The following is an 18,374-nucleotide window of genomic DNA, read 5'->3' as shown; positions in this document are numbered from 1 at the left end:
TTCTGAGATACAGGTTTATTGGGAGAACTTATGTACAGGGAGTCCAGGGGTGCCCGACTGGACAAAGCATTCCCTGCTGGGTTACATGTCTTTTCTGTGAAAATCCTGATTCCCAATAATATCCTGTGTTTTTACAGTCTCACTTTAGCTGCTCTGTTGAAAATAGACTGAAGGGCGGGCAAGGGCAGAAGCAGAGAGAACATTTGGAGGCTAATGTAGTGATCTGAGTGAATTGCAGTGGTGGCAGTGGAGGTAATGGAGGTGGTTGGATTATGGATATATACAAATACATCCACATATACAAATGTATACACACATAGATTTTTATTTTATTTTATTTTTTGAGAGAGAGAGAGAGAGAGAGTGCGTGTGAGTGGAGAGGGGCAGAGGGAGGAGAGAGAATCTCCAGCAGACTCCCCATTGAGTGAAAAGTGGATAAACCTATGTTCAGTAATTAATGTTTCAGTATTTTATTTTATTTGGAAATGATCTAGGTAGTCAACAAATATCCATCATTTAACTTATCTTAGTAAACATTAAAATTTCAAGTTACCAGAAAGATTTTGGAGACTATTTTTTTTTTAAAGATTTTACTTATTTATTTGAGAGAGAGCAAGAGCATGTGCATGAGTGCAAGGCTGGGGGTGGGAGAGGGACAAGCAGACTCCACGCTGTGTGTGGAGCCTGACGTGGGGCTCGATGAGGGGCTCGACCTCACCACCCTGAGATCACAATCTGAGCTGAAATCAAGAGCTGGACATTTATTTATTTATTTATTTCTAAAGATTTTATTTATTTGAGAGAGAGAGAGAGCACAAGTAGGCAGAGCGGCAGGCAGAGGGAGAGGGAGAAGTAGGCTCCCCAGTGAGCAGAGAGCCCAATGCAGGGCTCGATCCCAGGACCCTGGCATCATGACCTGAGCTGAAGGCAGACATTTAACCACTGAGCCACCCAGGCACCCCCCCACATATTTTTATTTAGATGTTTAAATTTTGAAATAGTTTCAAAACTAAAGAAAAGTAAGAATAGTTGCATGCCCTTCACACAGATTCCCTGTTAAATTTTATTGCATTTACCTCATTTCTTTTTCATTAGAGAGAGATGTGTTGACCCATTATCTTTAAATACTACAGTATGTATCCCCTCCTTGCAAAGCAAGGATACTCCTGTATTACTACCATGTACTCCTTCCAGTCAGGAAATAAACATTGACATGTTACCATCCGTCTCGCAGCTGCCATTCAGATTTTGCCATCTGTCTTTTTTTTTTACTATGTTAATCACCATTACATCATTAGTTTTTGATGTAGTGTTCCATGATTCATTGTTTGCGTATAACACCCAGTGCTCCATGCAGAACGTGCCCTCTTTAATACCCATCACCAGGCTAACCCATCCCCCCTCCCCCCTCCCCTCTAGAACCCTCAGTTTGTTTTTCAGAGTCCATCGTCTCTCATGGTTCGTCTCCCCCTCCGATTTCCCCCCTTCATTCTTCCCCTCTTGCTATCTTCTTCTTTTTTTTTTTTTAAGATTTTATTTATCTATTTGACAGAGAGAGACAGCAAGAGAGAGAACACAAGCAGGGTAAGTGGGAGAGAGAGAAGCAGGCTTCCCACCGAGCGGGGAGCCCGATTCGGGGCTTGATCCCAGGACCTTGGGATCATGACCTGAGCCGAAGGCAGACGCTTAACGACTGAGCCACCCAGGCGCCCCGCCATCTGTCTTAATAATGGCTCTTTTTCTTTTCTCGACCAGAATCCTCCCTGCAAACACACATCACTTTTACTTGTCAGGTCTCCTTAATGTCCTTCAGTCTGGAATGGTTTCTTAGTCCTTTTCTGTCTCTTGTGCCCTTGACAGTCTTAAAGAATACAGGTGTTTTAGTCTCCAAGATGACCCTAAATCTGGGTCTGCCCACGGTTTTCTCATGACCAGAATCAGGCCATGCATCCGTGGCTGGAATGCCAGAGAGATCACACTGTGCTCTTCTCGGAGAATCACAACACTATGTTGATCTGTCCCAAGGTGAGGTTCATCTTGATCACATGCTCCAGTTGGTATCTGCCAGGTTTCGCCACTGTAAAGTCACTATTTCCCCTTTTGTCTTTGATTGCTGTTTTGGGGGAGATAATCTGACATCACACCAATATCCTGTTCCTTGTTAAACCTCCACCCACCAGCCCTAGCCTCCACTGATAGTTCCTGCCTATATCCACTACCACTCTAATGTCAAATGGTGATTATCTCTGCTGTCATTCTGTCTGCATTTATTAATTGACATTGTACTGTAAGAAAGAGCTTTCTCTGTATATGTGTGTGTATGTGTGTATTTATTTCATTATGGACCCACTGACTCCTATTTGATTCAGTGGGTTAAAATTTGGTACTCCCATTTTATTTCGATGCCCAGATTTTCCCCAGTTTGACCAGTGGGAATCCATTCATATCAGCTCTTTTTTTTTTCTTTTGACATATTCCAATCATTCTCGGAGAATTTCCTTATTTTCTGTCACAACAAGATTTTCCATTCTTGTCTTGCGCTTTCCCTGCTTCAGCTCTGGAATCAGCCATTTCTCCAAAGAGCTCTTTAATGGACTTTCATTTAGTGGAGGATGGCAGTTAGTATCCAGGATTTGACCACAGAGTATTTTCATTGCTACTGGGATATCACCGTTCTAGGACCTTTCAGCCCACAGAACTAGTGCATGTATGTGTGTGTATAGATATACACATGTATACAAACATCTATAACTCTTCTGTGTGTATGTATTTTTTAGAAATGGGCTCATACCAATACTTCCAATGCCAGTCCAACATCTTAGGTTTCTCTTACGCTCTTTCCTTTCCATGTTTGTGCATACTTTCTTGGACAGTGAGAAACCTGGCTCCAGGTATTTTAGATGTATTTCATTATTTGCTCAATTGATTAAGCCATTTGTTCAGTGTCATCATTCTCGTAAACATTCAGGCTGCCTCTTCCATCTGCCACTTTGTCTCCCTCCTGCCCCATTTCCTTGGCAGCCTGGGCGTGCTGCCACCGACACTGGACAGCCCCCTCTCTCACGCGCCATCCCATTTCCTTGGATACCAGGCACATTGCTACAATTGATGACACAGAGCCCCATATCCTCATTGCCCTGCTTCCTCGGAAGCTGACATCTCAGTCATGGGAAATGTAAGGAAGGAAAGGAAAGATGGGAGGGGAAGGAAAGATGGGAAGAAAAGGTAAAAACCAGATTATGTGGATATATAGTTTGAAGACAGAACTGATGGGATTTGCTGGTAGTTTGAATATGGAGAGTGAAGAGAAGTAAACAGTGACTCCAACTAGGGTTTTTGGCTTGAGCTACTGGGAGAATTGAATTGTGATTAACTGATATGAGGACAGAGCAGTAGGGGGTGTGCTGGGGGCGATCAGGAGCTCAGTTTGGGATGTGCTACGTCTGAGACCTCCAAGAGGTCTTAAGAGATGTACCCAGTATGTACGTGCATCTTGAGGTATGGGCTGCAGATGTGTATTTAGGAATTCTTGGCATATAGATGCTATTAAAGCCATGAACTCAGCTGAGATCACAAAGGGAGTAGAGTAGATAGAAAGTTTATGCTGATCCCAGGGACTATTTCATGCCAGGAGATGAGGAGGAACCAGCAAGATAGGGTCAGCAGTGAGGTGGAAGGAAAATCAGGTGAGTGTGGTAATTTGGAAGCCAAGTGAAGCACATGTTTCAATTAATATGAAAGGATCAACTCCGGGTGCCTGGGTGGCTGAGATGGTTAAGTGTCTGCCTTCGGCTCAGGTCATGATCTCAGGGTCCTGGGATCGAGTCCCGCATCGGGCTCCCTGCTCCTTGGGAGCCTGCTTCTCCCTCTGCCTCTCTCTCTCTCTCTCTCTGTCTCTCATGAATAAATAAATAAAATCTAAAAAAGAAAAAAAAAGAAAGGATCAACTCCGTCCAGTGCTGCTGATAGGTCAAGTAAGACGAGGACCTTGAATCTACCATTGAATTTAGCAACGTAGAGGTCGTTGGTGACAATAATAACTATTTGTGTGTGTGGGAGAGGAGCTTGGTGAAAACAGGCTCCAGAAAGAATGGGAGAGGAGAAATGAGAGGCAACAGTAGAGAGAACTCTTTCAAGGGTTTCAGCCTCTGTGTGGGGCACGTAGCCACAGTTCTCTGCTTACGTGTTTTTGGCTCTGCGTCCGAGTTTTAGGTCATCCTTTTGTGAGAGTTGTGTGAATAACCTTCTATTACTACTACACAAAATTTTTTGCTAGGTATTACTATTATTTTAAAGATTTTATTTATCATCTAGAGACACAGTGAGAGAGGGAACACAAGCAGGGGGGAGTGGGAGAGGGGAAAGCAGGCTTCCCGCAGAGCAGGGAGCCTGACATGAGACTTGATACCAGAACCCTGGGATCATGACCTGAGCCGAAGGCAGACGCTTAACGACTGAGCCACCCAGGCGCCCCTTTGCTAGGTATTATTTTGTTGTAGGTTGGTGAAATGATTCTGTCACTGGCTGAGTTATGATAGATTGGTGGTGTAGCTCCTGTATGTTACACGAGGAAATGAGCAGAGCAGTTTCAGTGGCATGATACTGGGGAGTACGAAAGCAAACTTAGATTTGGAAAAACTCTTTGAAGTTCTTGAGATTCTGAACACGTTAGAGAAAATGGACACTTCACAGGTTGTATGGTAATCAGCTGCCTTTGGCCTTTTCAGCATCTTGACCTATCTCTACAGGAAGTTTCAACCTCGTTTATTAAAGAGTATTTTCTGTGTCCATAAACTTCTTGGTTTATAATGAAATCTTTTTTTTTTTTTTTAAAGATTTTGTTTATTTATTTGACAGAGACGTAGTGAGAGAGGGAACACAAGCAGGGGGCGTGGGAGAGGGGGAAGCAGGCTTCCTGCAGAGCAGGGAGCCCGATGCGGGGCTCAGTCCCAGGACCCTGGGATCATGACCTGAGCCGAAGGCAGACGCTTAACGACTGAGCCACCCAGGTGCCCCTATAATGAAATCTTATCTGGAAATTGGAATTAGTTAGATTTGCTGAAATAAATTTAATGGTTTAGGTAAGTGAGGCCTTTATTGTTTAGATAGAAAGTTGGTTGTACCCTTAACCGAGGCTTGGATGGCAAATATGAGGTCCATGGGCTGCCATATTCCTCTTCTATCATCACTGCTGATCAGCCATGGTACATTTTCCTTCCCCTCCCTCCCTCCCTCCCTCCCTCCCTCCCTTCCTTCCTTCCTTCCTTTCTCTCTCTCTCTCTCTCTCTTTCTTCTTTTTTTTTCTCTTTCTTTCTTTCTTTCCTCAGTTTCAGAGGTAGAATTTAGTGATTCATCAGTTGCATATAACACCCAGTGCTCATTACATCAGGTGCCTTCCTTAATGCCCATCATCCAGTGATCCCTTCCCCTCACCCACGTCCCCTCCAGCAACCCTCAGTTTGCTTCCTAGAGTTCAGTGTCTCTTATGATTTGCCTCCCTCTCAATTTTCATCTTATTTTATTTTTCCTTCCCTTCCCCTATGTTCATCTGTTTTGTTTCTTAAATTCCACATAGGAGTGAAATTGTATGGTATTTGTCTTTCTCTGACTGACTTATTTTGCTTAGCGTAATACCGTCTAGTTCATTTATGTCGTTGCAACTGGCAAGATTTCATTCTTTTTGATGGCTGAGTAATATTCCATTGTATATGTACACCACGTCTTCTTTATCCATTCATTTGTCGATAGACATCTGGGCTCTTTCCATACTTTGGCTATTGTGGACATTGCTCCTATAAACATTGGGGTGCATGTATCCCTTCTGATCACTATGTTTGTATCCTTTGGGTAAATACCTAGTAGTGCAATTGCTGGGTCATAGGGTAGCTCTAGAGTGGCTGTACCAGTTTGCATTCCCACCAACAGTGTAAGAGGATCCCCCCCCCCCTTTTTTTAAAGATTTTATTTATTTGAGGGAGAGTGAGTCAGAGAGAGAGAGCATGAGAGGAGGGAGGGCCAAGGTGAGAAGCAGCCACCCCACTGAGCGGGGAGCCCGATGCGGGGCTCGATCCCAGGACTCCGGGATCATGACCTGAGCCGAAGGCAGACGCTTAACCGACTGAGCCACCCAGGCGCCCCAGGGTTCCCCTTTCTAATCATGGTACATTTTCATGTTGAGCCCAGATGTAGCCTCAGAATTCCTGTTAGTAAAAGTCACTATCATTTAGTCCAATGTGACCTGACATAAAACTTGTTTGTTAATCCCTGGTGTAAGGATTTAGATCACAAGATAAAAATGATGTGGAAAACAATACATGAATTAGAAATAGCTTTGAATTGGTTGTCATTCACACTGCTGGAGTTTATCAATAATAGTAATGGCTAATGAGAACCCCTAATAGAGCTGGCTTAGGGGTACAGTGCTTGTTCTCCTGTTGAAATATTGAATTGACAATTAATCTCTGTTCTTCTTCTTCTTCTTTTTTTAATCTCTACCCTTTTGTGCCAAGATTCTACACTGTTTGCTGAACTTGGCTATTTCACAGACGCTGATGACCTGCAATTGGATGCAGCAAAGGAAACTTATGTAAGTATTTACTAGGGGAGAATTACTGAATAATGTGATATTTAATCTTCTAATTATTGCAAGATGGTTTCAGGATAACAGGTTTAGGCTAGTGATTTCAGTTTAAATAATTTTTAGTATTAAGTGTGAAAGTTAGCAGCCATTTTTTACTCAGTAAATTTAGGATTGTAGAAACTGCATTGGTCTTGGTGGGAGAAGACTGGTATTCTAAGTTTACCTTTGACCAAGAGTTGGGTGACTTTGGAAAAGTCACTTAACTGCCTACTTTTTGGCTTTTGTAGATACTTTGCTGCATAAGGGAAATGATGATGTTAAAGGGTGTATGTGAGTCATGGATCCAGTCAAGCAGAACTTACTAACTTCCTTTTTAAAAGTTACGTATCCTTAGTATAGAAAGCTCTGAAACTTAGACATGTCCTTACCTTTGCCTGTGCATGGTTAGAAGTCTGTGTATAAGCTATTATTAAAGCACTTTGAGGCCTCAAAAATATCTTTTTCTTTTTTGTTTTAGTACATAGTACATTGGCCTATAGAACTCTTTTATTTTGTCTTACTCTTTAATGGATGAGGTGCTGTTTCACTTGGGGAGTAATTCAAGTGAACAGTGATTTTATATGTACATCAATCAGATTGGATATTTGTTACTTATTTTTTAAGCCCTTATTAACCTGAGTACAAAAATATGTAATGCTTAGTGAGTTTCTCAGACATTTCTCAAAGAATAATTTAGCAGTTGTACTATGCATCAATAGAAGAGAGTAAGAATACGTGATATACTTTTTAATCAGTACATGAAATTTTGATAGTTTTTGTTTACCTTATGAGATGTTTGAGAATGCGATCTATTGATTAAATTGGCTTTTTTTTTTTTAAAGATTTTATTTATTTATTTGAGAGAGAGAGAGAGAGCACGAGCGGGGAGGAGAGGGAGAAGCAGGCTCCCCGCTGAGCAGGGAGCCCAGTGTGGGGCTCGATCCTAGGACCCCGGGATCATGACCAGAGCTGAAGGCAGATGCTTAGTTGACTGAGCCACCCAGGTGCCCCAGATTAGCTTTAAATATTGGGAGGTTGCCTAAGCAACTGATACTCGTTTATAATCTCTACGGCTTAAACTACCAAGTTACCATACTGTAGTTAGTCTGAAAGATTCAGGGCAATATATGATCCTCGTTTTATAATTAACATTCTTACCTTACATAAGGCATTCAGTCTTTCAGTTCCTTAGTTTTTCTAGTATAAAGTTAAGGGATTGGACTAGATGGTGTCTGAGGGCCCTTGCCAGCTTTAAAATTGTGTCATTCTCTTCCACACGTTAGTAGTTTCCCATGAGAAGTCATAGAAGAGCCAGAATATAGAAGCACAGATACGTTTCACTTTACATAAAATAAGCCTGTTAAGTTTCCGTACAGATAAAATTCTTATGCTGTAAAAGGTATTTGACCGTTTTGGCTGAATACTGAGTAGGAAGCATCCTGGAGTAGGTCATGTCCACTGTTGGGCATGTTAAAAAGCATTGCTAGCACTCAGGCAGGCTTCATTGTTTGGTTTACTTAGGCTAAGGAAGTTGGAGGATATTTTTGGTTGCTGAAGGTACAAGGCTGCTTAATTTCTTGATGTGTAGATTCAAGTAAGAGAAAAAAGCAAAGGGGGTTGATTTAAAAAGGGGTTCTTTTGGGGCGCCTGGGTGGCTCAGTCGTTAAGCGTCTGCCTTCGGCTCAGGTCATGATCCCAGGGTCCTGGGATCGAGCCCCACATCGGGCTCCCTGCTCAGCCAGGAGCCTGCTTCTCCCTCTCCCACTCCCCCTGCTTGTGTTCCCTCTCTAACTGTCTCTCTCTCTCTCTCTGTCAAATAAATAAAATAAAATCTTTTAAAAAAAATAAATAAAAAATAAAAATAAAAAGGGGTTCTTTCATGGTTTCATGGTATTTTTTTTTTCACGTGAATGTCCATACATTCTCTTTCTCTAACTTGCACCAATATTTACTTAGTTAAGGGCAGTGGGATCAAACTGTTTCCTTCTTTCCTTTTGTTCTCAATAAAAATGAACCACAAAAGAGACATTTTGAAATAATACTTTAGAAATTATTACCAAATAGTTGTTAATAATTAAGAGACCAATCTTTACTTTTGGCCTGGGACTTATTTTCTCGACTGTTGCTGTTTTATTATCCTTTGTATTAAGTTAATACTGAATGCTTTTGTGGTACTATGTATATATTGTATACATCTGTTCTTGTCTCCATAACCCTGGACACTTAAGATAATAGGACTGTCTTGATCTCAAACTCATGTGTGGCTGTACTTTATTTATGTATATAGTATAAGATGACTATTCAGATGACCCAGAATATGCTTATATTTAAGTAAAAAAAAAATTGTCATTTAAATGAAGAAACTAAGAGTTCCTCTAAGAAGTGTGTTGACTTCTGTTTGAGAAACTTAGTTTTATCTTCTAGGATTAAAAAAAAATTAGAAATTTTATTTTAGAAATTTGAAAATTTGTACAGTACAGTATAGTAGAAAAAGAAGAAAATTACCCATCCTTCTATGGATCTCCTCTTTCTTAGATAACCATTTATAATAGTTTCAATTCTTGCATGTCTTTTGGCTAAAATCTATATTCTTTCCATTGCTATATAGAGATGATGTTGTAAGTGGGCATTTGCTTTGACTTGTTTTCATTAATGGCAATGGGAAAATTTACTTTGCTGGATCTCCCTTATGACAAAAGACATGTTTTGTGACTCTTGTAAAGGTCGATTCCCCTGGAAAAGAATGACACCAACTGAATCTTTTAGATGTTGAATCCATTACCTCCCTAATTGTTCCTGCTGTGTTTCAGATAACTGAATTGGTTTATCTTTAGGCCATGCAAGATGTATTCTCAAGATGAACTGATTGACTTAGAAAATTATTTTAACTAAGTTGGGTAATAGCAATTATTTATGGCAAGTTATGTCTGATAGTTTGATTTCTAGATCTGTATATTTTATTCTTCTAATATCCTTTTGCTGATTTGAAACCTACAGGAAAACAATTTTGATAATCTTGATTTTGATTTGGATTTGATGCCTTGGGAAACAGGCATTTGGGACATCAACAACCAGCTCTGTACAGGTAATGATGTATTTCATTGGTAAAAATTTTAAACAGATCCATTTTATTTTGCAGTTTGGTAATCATCAAAATTAGGTGGGGTTATTGGGCTACTTTGATGGGTTAAAAAATTCCAGGGATAGATATTCTACTTTTGATGTAGCAGTGCACACATAAGTTTCTTGCCCAAGTGGATGTAAAAAATTTCATAGTTATGTTTTAGTCACATAATGATAAAGAATTCATAACAGAAATCCTGATTTTGAATTCCGTATATCTTTATAAGAGGTTAACCTGAGAACCAGACAGAACTTAGGGAATCAAGGAAAGTGTGGGGTTATCAGAACTTAGGAAGTTGGTGTAGGGGTCCCTTGCATTTGATATACATATTTCTGCGGAGGGGGCACCACCTGGCTGATGCTAGTATCTTTAAGGGGCTCTGATGAAGTAGGTTTTGGATGTGCTGAGAGAAGTTGGGCCCTGGAGCCAACTGTCACTTGTGGGATGAAGCTGATGGGAGGAAGAAACCCCTTTGTCCCCTCTCTTCACTTCAGCATCCTTCTAGTATCCCCCATTGATAGGACCTAAAAGGGAGCCAGCTGGGACATGTCTTAATAATGTGCATCACAGACTATATATAGGAGGTAGACTTAAGAGCTGAGGGACAGTGGGTAAGTCACCAGCACTTTCTCCCACCCAAATTGCAGTCCTCCCCACCCCTGCATGTCCCAGTCCCCCATTTTATGTATTTATTTGTCTTGCTTAATGCCTGTCTTCCCTCATAGGGTATGGGCTACCCAAGGCCAGTGTTCTGGTTACTATTGTCATGTAACAAACTACTCTAAAACTCAGTGGCTTAAAACAACAACCATTTTATTATGCTCCCAGAATTGTGAGTCAGGAATTTGGACAGGGTACACCAAAGAATGGCTTATCCCTATTTTGTGATGCCCAGACCTCAACTGGGAAGATGGGAAGGCTGGAGGAGCTTGAAAGTTGGGGGCTAGCATTACCTTAAGATTTCTTCACTCACCTATCTCTTGCCTGGCCTGAGTGGCTTGATGGCTAGGACTGTCGGCTAGAGCACCTACACATGGCCTTTCTATGTGGCTTGGCTTCCTTTCAGCTTGGTGGTCTCATGGTAGTCAGACTTCAGAGGCTCAGGTGTGAGTGTTCCAGCGCACAGAGTGGAGACCGCATTACCTAATGTAACCCAGCCTTGGAATTCATGTAGCATTACTTCCATACTCTGTTGATTGAAGGAGTCTTAAGCCCACCTTGATTCAAACGGAGGGGAATAGATGCTACTTCTTGATGGGGAAGGGTAAGATCACATTATAGATTATGAGGGATGGTGGATATTTTGCAGCTAATTTTGGAAAACATTGGGCTGTAGTTGCTCAATAAATTTTTATAAATGAAGTTTAGCAAAAGATAGGAACATTTTTGTGAGTTTTAATGGTATTGTAAAAAATGTTTTCCAAAATAATCATTTCTGATTTCTTATGTTTTTAAAAGTTATTTTTGGAGGAATCTATAATTTTTTGCATATGGTATAATATTAAAAAAGTACAAAAAGTCTATAGGGTAGAAAAATGTCTCCTTCAGCTGTTGTTCCTTAGCCAACACATTCTCCCCAGAGACAGCCACAGTTACCAATTTGTTATGTTTATCCTTTCAGAGAATTAGCGCAGATGGGAGTAGATATATACATATACACATGTATAATTTATTGCACAAATGGTAGCATACTAGATATACTGTTTTCTGCATCTTGAATTTTCATTTGATGATGCATTTTGGTGACCTTAGCTTCAATATGATTGAATTTTAAGAGTAGATTTTACCCTCTTTCTTATTCATTTTATTTTGAGATTATAGTGTCCAATCGGAAAATTTTTACTCCATGTTTTTCAGTTAAAGATGTTAAGGCAGAACCTCAGCCACTTTCTCCAGCTTCCTCAAGTTGTTCAGTCTCCTCTCCTCAGTCAGTGGACTCTTACTCTTCAACTCAGCATGTTCCTGTAAGTAGCCAGTCTTCTACTGTGATTTTGGTCATAATGCTATCTGGGAAATATGCATATGGAGGATGCACTAATCATTTATGAAATGCTAATGTGAACCTTACGATCTCATTTAATCCCGAGGAACCTGAGTTTCCAGGAAGGGCCTTGGGAGAGTTAGCAAGTTCTTCATCTCTGGTTTTGCCCTCCTTCCCCGGTGTTCTTGCCTTCATGATCTCATTGTTTCAGTGGTTTCTTCGCACTTTACCAGTAACCAGTATTTTTTGTTTATTGGCTTACTGTCTTTTCTCCCTGCTGTCCTCTCTCCTGCCTGTCAGAATATACATTCTTGGGCGCCTGGGTGGCTCAGTTGGTTAAGCGACTGCCTTCGGCTCAGGTCATGATCCTGGAGTCCCTGGATCGAGTCCCGCATCGGGCTCCCTGCTCGGCAGGGAGTCTGCTTCTCCCTCTGACCCTCCCCCCTCTCATGTGCTTGCTCTCTCATTCTCTCTCTCTCTCAAATAAATAAATAAAAAAATCTTTAAAAAAAAAAAAAAAGAATTGTTTAAAAAAAAAAAAGAATATACATTCTTTGAGGACAGGGAAGACTCTAAGATGGTTTGATTTGTAACTCCTTGGCCATAGAACCTAGAATGGATTCCTTAAATCAGGAGGGCTAAGTACTACCTTTGAATGGGCTAAGGTTTTTATAAAAATCTGATAACTTCTTAAAAATGCTTCTGTTCTCCATCCAGACAAAAGCTCTGAGCATGGGAAGAGGAAATACTAAAGTATTTAGGTACTTTTTTGAATGGGGGAAGGGAAAATTTAAGGAGAAAAATTCAAATTAATATTTCAGTACATTATATCTGCTGTAAATTGAGGTGTCTTCATTCTGGCCAACTCAGCATCTAGTCAACTATGAAATCCGGACAGTTCAATCCAGTTAATGTCTCTATGATTCGTCTTCTTTGCCTCTGCCAGGCCATCATCATCTCTGTGGGATTAAGTCAATAGGATTTTAACTGGCCTCTCTGCCTCCTGACTCCCCCAACTTTTCTTAGCAGAGGAATCTTCAAAGAGAAATCTTTCAGAATGATAAATTTGATCGTGTCAGTCTTTTGCTTAAACCTTATAATGACTTCCCAGGATGAAATTCAAGATGAAACTCAAACTCCCGGAGTACTAGGCCCTTCACGACCCGGCTCCTGCTTACCTTCCTGGCGCGTTCTCCCTTGCTACTTTCACTTTCCCCTTCTAACCCTGTGGGATCCCACCTCAAAGCTCCCACACTCTGTACTCACTCAGCAACTGTGCCAGACACTGTTCAAAGCCTGGCAGTGAATGAGAGCAGCGAGATCTCTGCTTTCACACTTGTAGATTTTTGTACATGCTCTTCTGCCTAGAATAGCCCTGTTTTTTTTTCTTCTCTTGTAAAACTCCTATTCATCCTCTTTTAGTCCCAGTTCAAAAACAACTTCCTCTGTGAAGCTTTTCTCTGATTGCTACCATTGGAGGTTCTTTGTGGTCCCACAATTTCTCCAAATGATTTAATTAAAAAAATTTGTTAAATCTTTAAAAAATTTTTTTAAAAAAATTTATTTGTGTGTGTGTGTGTGAGAGAGAGAGAGAGCATGAGCTGGGGAGGGGCAGAGGGAGATGCAGACTCCCTGCTGAGCAGGGAGCCCGATGCGGGGCTCGATCCCAGGACCCTGGGATCATGACCTGAGCCGAAGGCAGACACTTAACAGACTGAGCGACCCAAAAGTATATAACAAGGTATATTTACAGAAGCCTGATTTCTATCCTTTCCTTCCCATCCATCCTTACACAAAAGGTAGCATACTCTATACCTTGTTCTGCACTTTGCTTATTTAACTTAGTGGTATATCTTGGAGGTAAGTCCAGTTTCAGGATATAGGATCTTTCTCATTCCTTTTTATGGCTGCATGCTGTTCCATGATATATCCATTGTGTGGATATATCATGCTTTCTTCAGTGATTTCCTTATTGATGAACCTTTGTAGTCTCAGTCCTTTCCAGTCTCAAATAATGCTGTAGTGAATAACATGTTACACAAGTCACATTATATTTTTGCCAGGATGTCTTTGGGATATAATCCTAGAAGTGAGATTGTGGAGATCAGGGTGAATACATTTGTAATGTTGTGGATTATAGCCAGGTTCCCCTCCGTAGGGTTGTGCAGTTGTGCGGTCTGACCAGCAGCGCGTGAGGGGCCGGTATTCCCATTGTTGCTCCTCGCGTGCTTTGTTCTCTATTTGTTTTATTCTAAGTGTGGTTGAACATCTTTTCAAATATTTCATGTGTATAAGGCCTATTTGTATTTCTTTTTAAATGAACTATCCATTCAAATTTTGGTTCACTTCTCTATTGGATTGTGTTGGTCTTTTTCTCCTCAAATGTTTAGGTTGTTTTATTACATATTAGGATTATTAGCCCTCAGTTTGTGAAATAAGTTAACAAGTATTTTTTCCCCAATTTGTCATTTGTCTTGATGCTTTATGTCTGGTGTTTATTTTCTCCAGGCATACTTTTTTCCATAGCCAAATTACCGATCTTCTATTGCCTTTTTTTTTTTTTGGTCATTCAGAAGAGGGTTTTTACCACTCAGAGGTTATAGTATTTTTATTCTTGTTTATGTCAACTTTTTGTTTGGAATAATCTCAGACTTAAAGAAATGTTACAAGGACATTTCAAATAACTTTTTTTCCCTGAACCATTGGAGAGTAAGTTGCCAACCTGATGTTTATCACCCCAAATACCTCACTGTCTTAGTTTCTACAAGCAAGGATGTGCCCTCTGTAGCCACAATACAATCACTAAAATCAGGAAATAAACGTTGATACATTACCTTCATCTAGTCTTCAACTCCCACATAGCTTGTGCCAGTTGTCTCAGAGATACCCCTTAGACTAGCAACAGAATCTAGTGTAGAATCCAGCATCATATTTGGTTGGCTTTTCTCTTTCATTTCCTCCAGGTGAAATGATTTATTCTTCCTCAGCTTTCATGACCTTGTCACTGGTGGAGATTAAAGACTAGTTATTATGTAGAATGTTCCCAAACCCACTTGGGTTTGTCTGATGTTTCCTAGGGATTAGATTCAGGTTTCGTATCCATGGCAGGAATATCACCGAGGTGATGCTGTGTCTGTTTCATTTACTTTTGATGAGATGGCACACAATTTCAATTTGTCATTACTGATGAGGTTCACTTTGTTCACTTAGTTAAGGTAATGTCTGCCAGGCTTTTCCACTGTGAAGTTGTTCTTTCTGTCTTTGCTATAAATAAGTATTTTGTGAGGCAGTACTTTAAAATGATGTAAAAAAAAAAAGTCCAGTTTCTCAGCAAAGCTTAAGTTTATCTGTTTATTTCTTTATATCAGCATGGACTTACGGTTTCTTATTTTATTCAACAGGTTGTAATCCATTATTGTAATTATTCTGGTTCTTATGTTGCCCTGGATTTGGACAGTGCAACTCCCTTCACACAGACTTCTGTGTTCTTTTAATATGTCTTCATTGGGCTTTTTGATAAATCAGGCTGACCCAATTTTGATGCCCTTATCACCCTGTTCTGACTCCCAATGCTGGAGTGTTCTCCCCATCCCCATGTGAACACTCTCCCTACCTAACTCAGTTTGGACTCTTGACACTCTACCAGCCCACCTCTCTGCATGGATGCTGGTCTTGCTCTATCCCTTCTAGTGGCTTTAGGGTCAAATTATTCAGCAAGGAATATTTTTGTTTGCTTGTTTGTTTATTCATTTGTTTCTTAGATACTACAAATGAGTGAACTCCTGTGGTCTTTGTCTTTCTCAGTCCGACTGATTTCACTTAGCCTGATGCCCTCTATGTCCATTCATGAGCAAGAAATATTTTCTCAATGACTGTTAATACATATTTTTATAAGGTTTTATTTTTAAAGATGTATTTATTAGCACACTCAAGGGGATGGAGGGTGGGGCAAAGGGAGAGGGGGAGGGAGAGAATCTCAAGCAGACTCCCTGTTGAGTTTGGAGCCCAATGCTCCTCACCTGAGTCAAAATCAAGAGTTGGACGCTCAACTAACTGAGCCACCCAGGTGCCCCTATAAGGTTTTATTTTTAATTTAGATCTCTGATCCATTTGAAATTATCCTGGTGTATGATGTGAGACCAAATCTAAATTTATCTTTTCCCAAATGACTATCAAAAGAATGGTTCCAGTACAAAAAGTTCATCTTGTTCTCACTGACTTCAGTTTTATGTACTTAAAATAGTTGATGTAAATGATGTTATTATGTTAGATCTCTTTGTATTTCTTTTAAAAATCAACACAGTGTTTTTAAGATCAATTCATATTGTTTGGTATTGCATCTAACTGCACAACACTTCACGGATATGTTCACTCTATTTTACCTCCATCACAGTGAGCATTGTCAAAACGACCTTTTATGGGTCCATGCGAGGATTCCTTCGGGATGTACGCCCAGGAGTGGAATTGCTGAGAGGTGGAGTGCAGATACTTCATTTGACAAGTGCTGCCATCTTGCTCTCTGGACACCTGTGGTTGTCTGCAGTCCCAGCAAAAGTGCTGGAGGATCCTTGTAGCTTCTCTTCACTGCTAATGCTCAGCGTTGCCTGGCTTTCTAATTTTTGCCAGATGGTGTAAATTTTTTATTGTTTGTTTTGTTTTAATTCATATTTCTTTGATTACATGGCCTTTACGTGTAATCAAACATTACATGTAATCAACATTTCTTTACATGGCCTTTTGGATTTGGATATTTTTTCTTTTATAAATTGTTTATTCCTGTCTTTTGCCAGTTTTTCTATTGAGTTGTCTTTTTCTTACTCACTTGCAAGAATTCCTTCTATATTTGAGATAGTAACTTCGTTGGGTTTAGACATTACATATATCTTTTTACTTTCTATTATCTTTTAGCTTTGCAGTCTTTATTGAGTAGAAATTTCTAATTTTGAATACTCAGATTCATCTTTTTTTCCATTTGCCTTTTTTGTTTATTTTTTGAAGTTTTTTTAAAAGAAGTCTTTCTCTGCTTGTAGGCTGCAAAGATATTCTCCAATATTTTTTTTCTATTAACTACATGATTTACCTTTCACATTTAGATTTCTTAATACCTTTATTTATTATTTTTTAAAGATTTTATTTATTTATTTGAGAGACAGAGTGAGAGAGTGGGGTGAGGGGCAGAGGGAGAAGCAGACTCCCTGCTGAGTAGGGAGCCCGATGTGGGCCTCGATCCCAGGATGCGGGGATCATGACCTGAGCTGAAGGCAGAGGCTTGACTGACTGAGCCACCCAGGGGCCCCAAGATTTCTTAATACCTTTTTAAAAAAAATTTAATTTTTTATTTTTTTTTGAAGATTTTATTTATTTATTTGACACAGAGAGCGAGAGCAGGCAGAGCGCCAGGCAGAGGGAGAGGGAGAAGGAGAAGCAGGCTCTGCTCTGAGCAGAGAGCCCAACATGGGGCTTGATCCCAGGAACCTGGGATCATGACGTGAGCTGAAGGCAGACGCCTAACTGACTGAGCCACCCAGGCGTCCCTTCTTAATACCTTTAGAGTCTACCTTACTATGTGGTGTTAGTTAGGGATCTAGTTTTAATTTTCTCTAAGTGAGCCAGTTTCCCCAGTTGTATCACCTTTGTAATCATTCTGTGAAAGAATATCTTATGTCTCTCTGTGTAGTCAAGTTACCTTTTATGTAACTCAATTAAGTTTTGAAATTTCTTTATATAGGCTCTGTACATTCCTTAGAAAATTAACTCCTAGGTATTTTATAACTGTTATAGCTCTTGTGGGTGAGATCTTATTTTATTATTTTTTTAAGTGATTATTCATACAATATTTTCATAGTGAAATGTTTTTTTCATTGGTTTTTATATGTGTTCTAAGTAGACAGCATGTCACCTTACAAAGGTACTTCTTCTGTCTCTTCTATTTTAATATTTATTCCTTTTATTTCATTTTCTAGTATAATTATGTTTGCTAGAATTATAGAAAAAGCAGTTATGTTTCTTATCCTGACTTAAATGGTACTGCATTTAGTATTTCACCATTAAGTATGACATTGGCTATGCAATTATACATAGCTTTTTTTTTTTTAATGTTAAGAAAGTATCCCTCTAATCCTTGTTTTCTAGGACTTTTGTAAGGAGTACTTGCTGAATGTTAAGAAATACCTTTTAAGCATCTTAGGCCATGAAAAGAATCATATCCTCCTGTGTTATTATCTTGTACTCTCTGGTTTATTCCAAATATCATCTGGAATACTCTGTAAGGTTCACAGAGCCCAGCTTATGGCTACGTGCTGAGTAGGTGTTGAAGATGAATGAATGAAGCAGTTGTCATTCTTACCAGCATGACTGGGAGTAACCATATTCTCTCCAGGTCATTTTGATTCTTTTTTCTTATCTGATCCAAAAAAAAAAATTTGCCTTTGTGGGGCACCTGGGTGGCTCAGTCGGTTAAGTGTCTGCCTTCAGCTCAGATCATGATCTCAGGGTCCTGGTATTGAGCTCCGCATCCGCATCCAGCTTTCTACTCAGTGGGGAGTCTGCTTCTCCCTCTCTCTCTGCCCCTCCCCTAGCCCATGCTCTCTCAAATAAATAAAATCTTTAATTTTCCTCTCAGAATAGAAGTGCTACTTTTATCCTATGTT

General features: G+C 40.0%; 1 protein-coding gene across 1 annotated transcript in view; it reads left to right on the top strand.

Moving 5' to 3' along the window:
- The window catches only part of ATF6 (activating transcription factor 6), a 209,362-nt gene that overhangs the window by 6,838 nt on the left and 184,150 nt on the right, over positions 1-18,374 (top strand). The window contains exons 2-4 of the mRNA XM_036103526.2: positions 6,510-6,586; positions 9,617-9,704; positions 11,601-11,707. Coding sequence (XP_035959419.1) covers positions 6,510-6,586; positions 9,617-9,704; positions 11,601-11,707 — 272 coding nt within the window. The remainder of the gene's footprint in view (positions 1-6,509; positions 6,587-9,616; positions 9,705-11,600; positions 11,708-18,374) is intronic.

This window comes from Halichoerus grypus, chromosome 7, assembly GCF_964656455.1.
Source record: "Halichoerus grypus chromosome 7, mHalGry1.hap1.1, whole genome shotgun sequence".
NCBI classification, from domain to species: Eukaryota; Metazoa; Chordata; class Mammalia; order Carnivora; family Phocidae; genus Halichoerus; species Halichoerus grypus.
The sequence above is the reverse complement of the archived record's forward strand: the minus strand, read 5'-3'. Positions and strand labels throughout refer to the sequence as shown.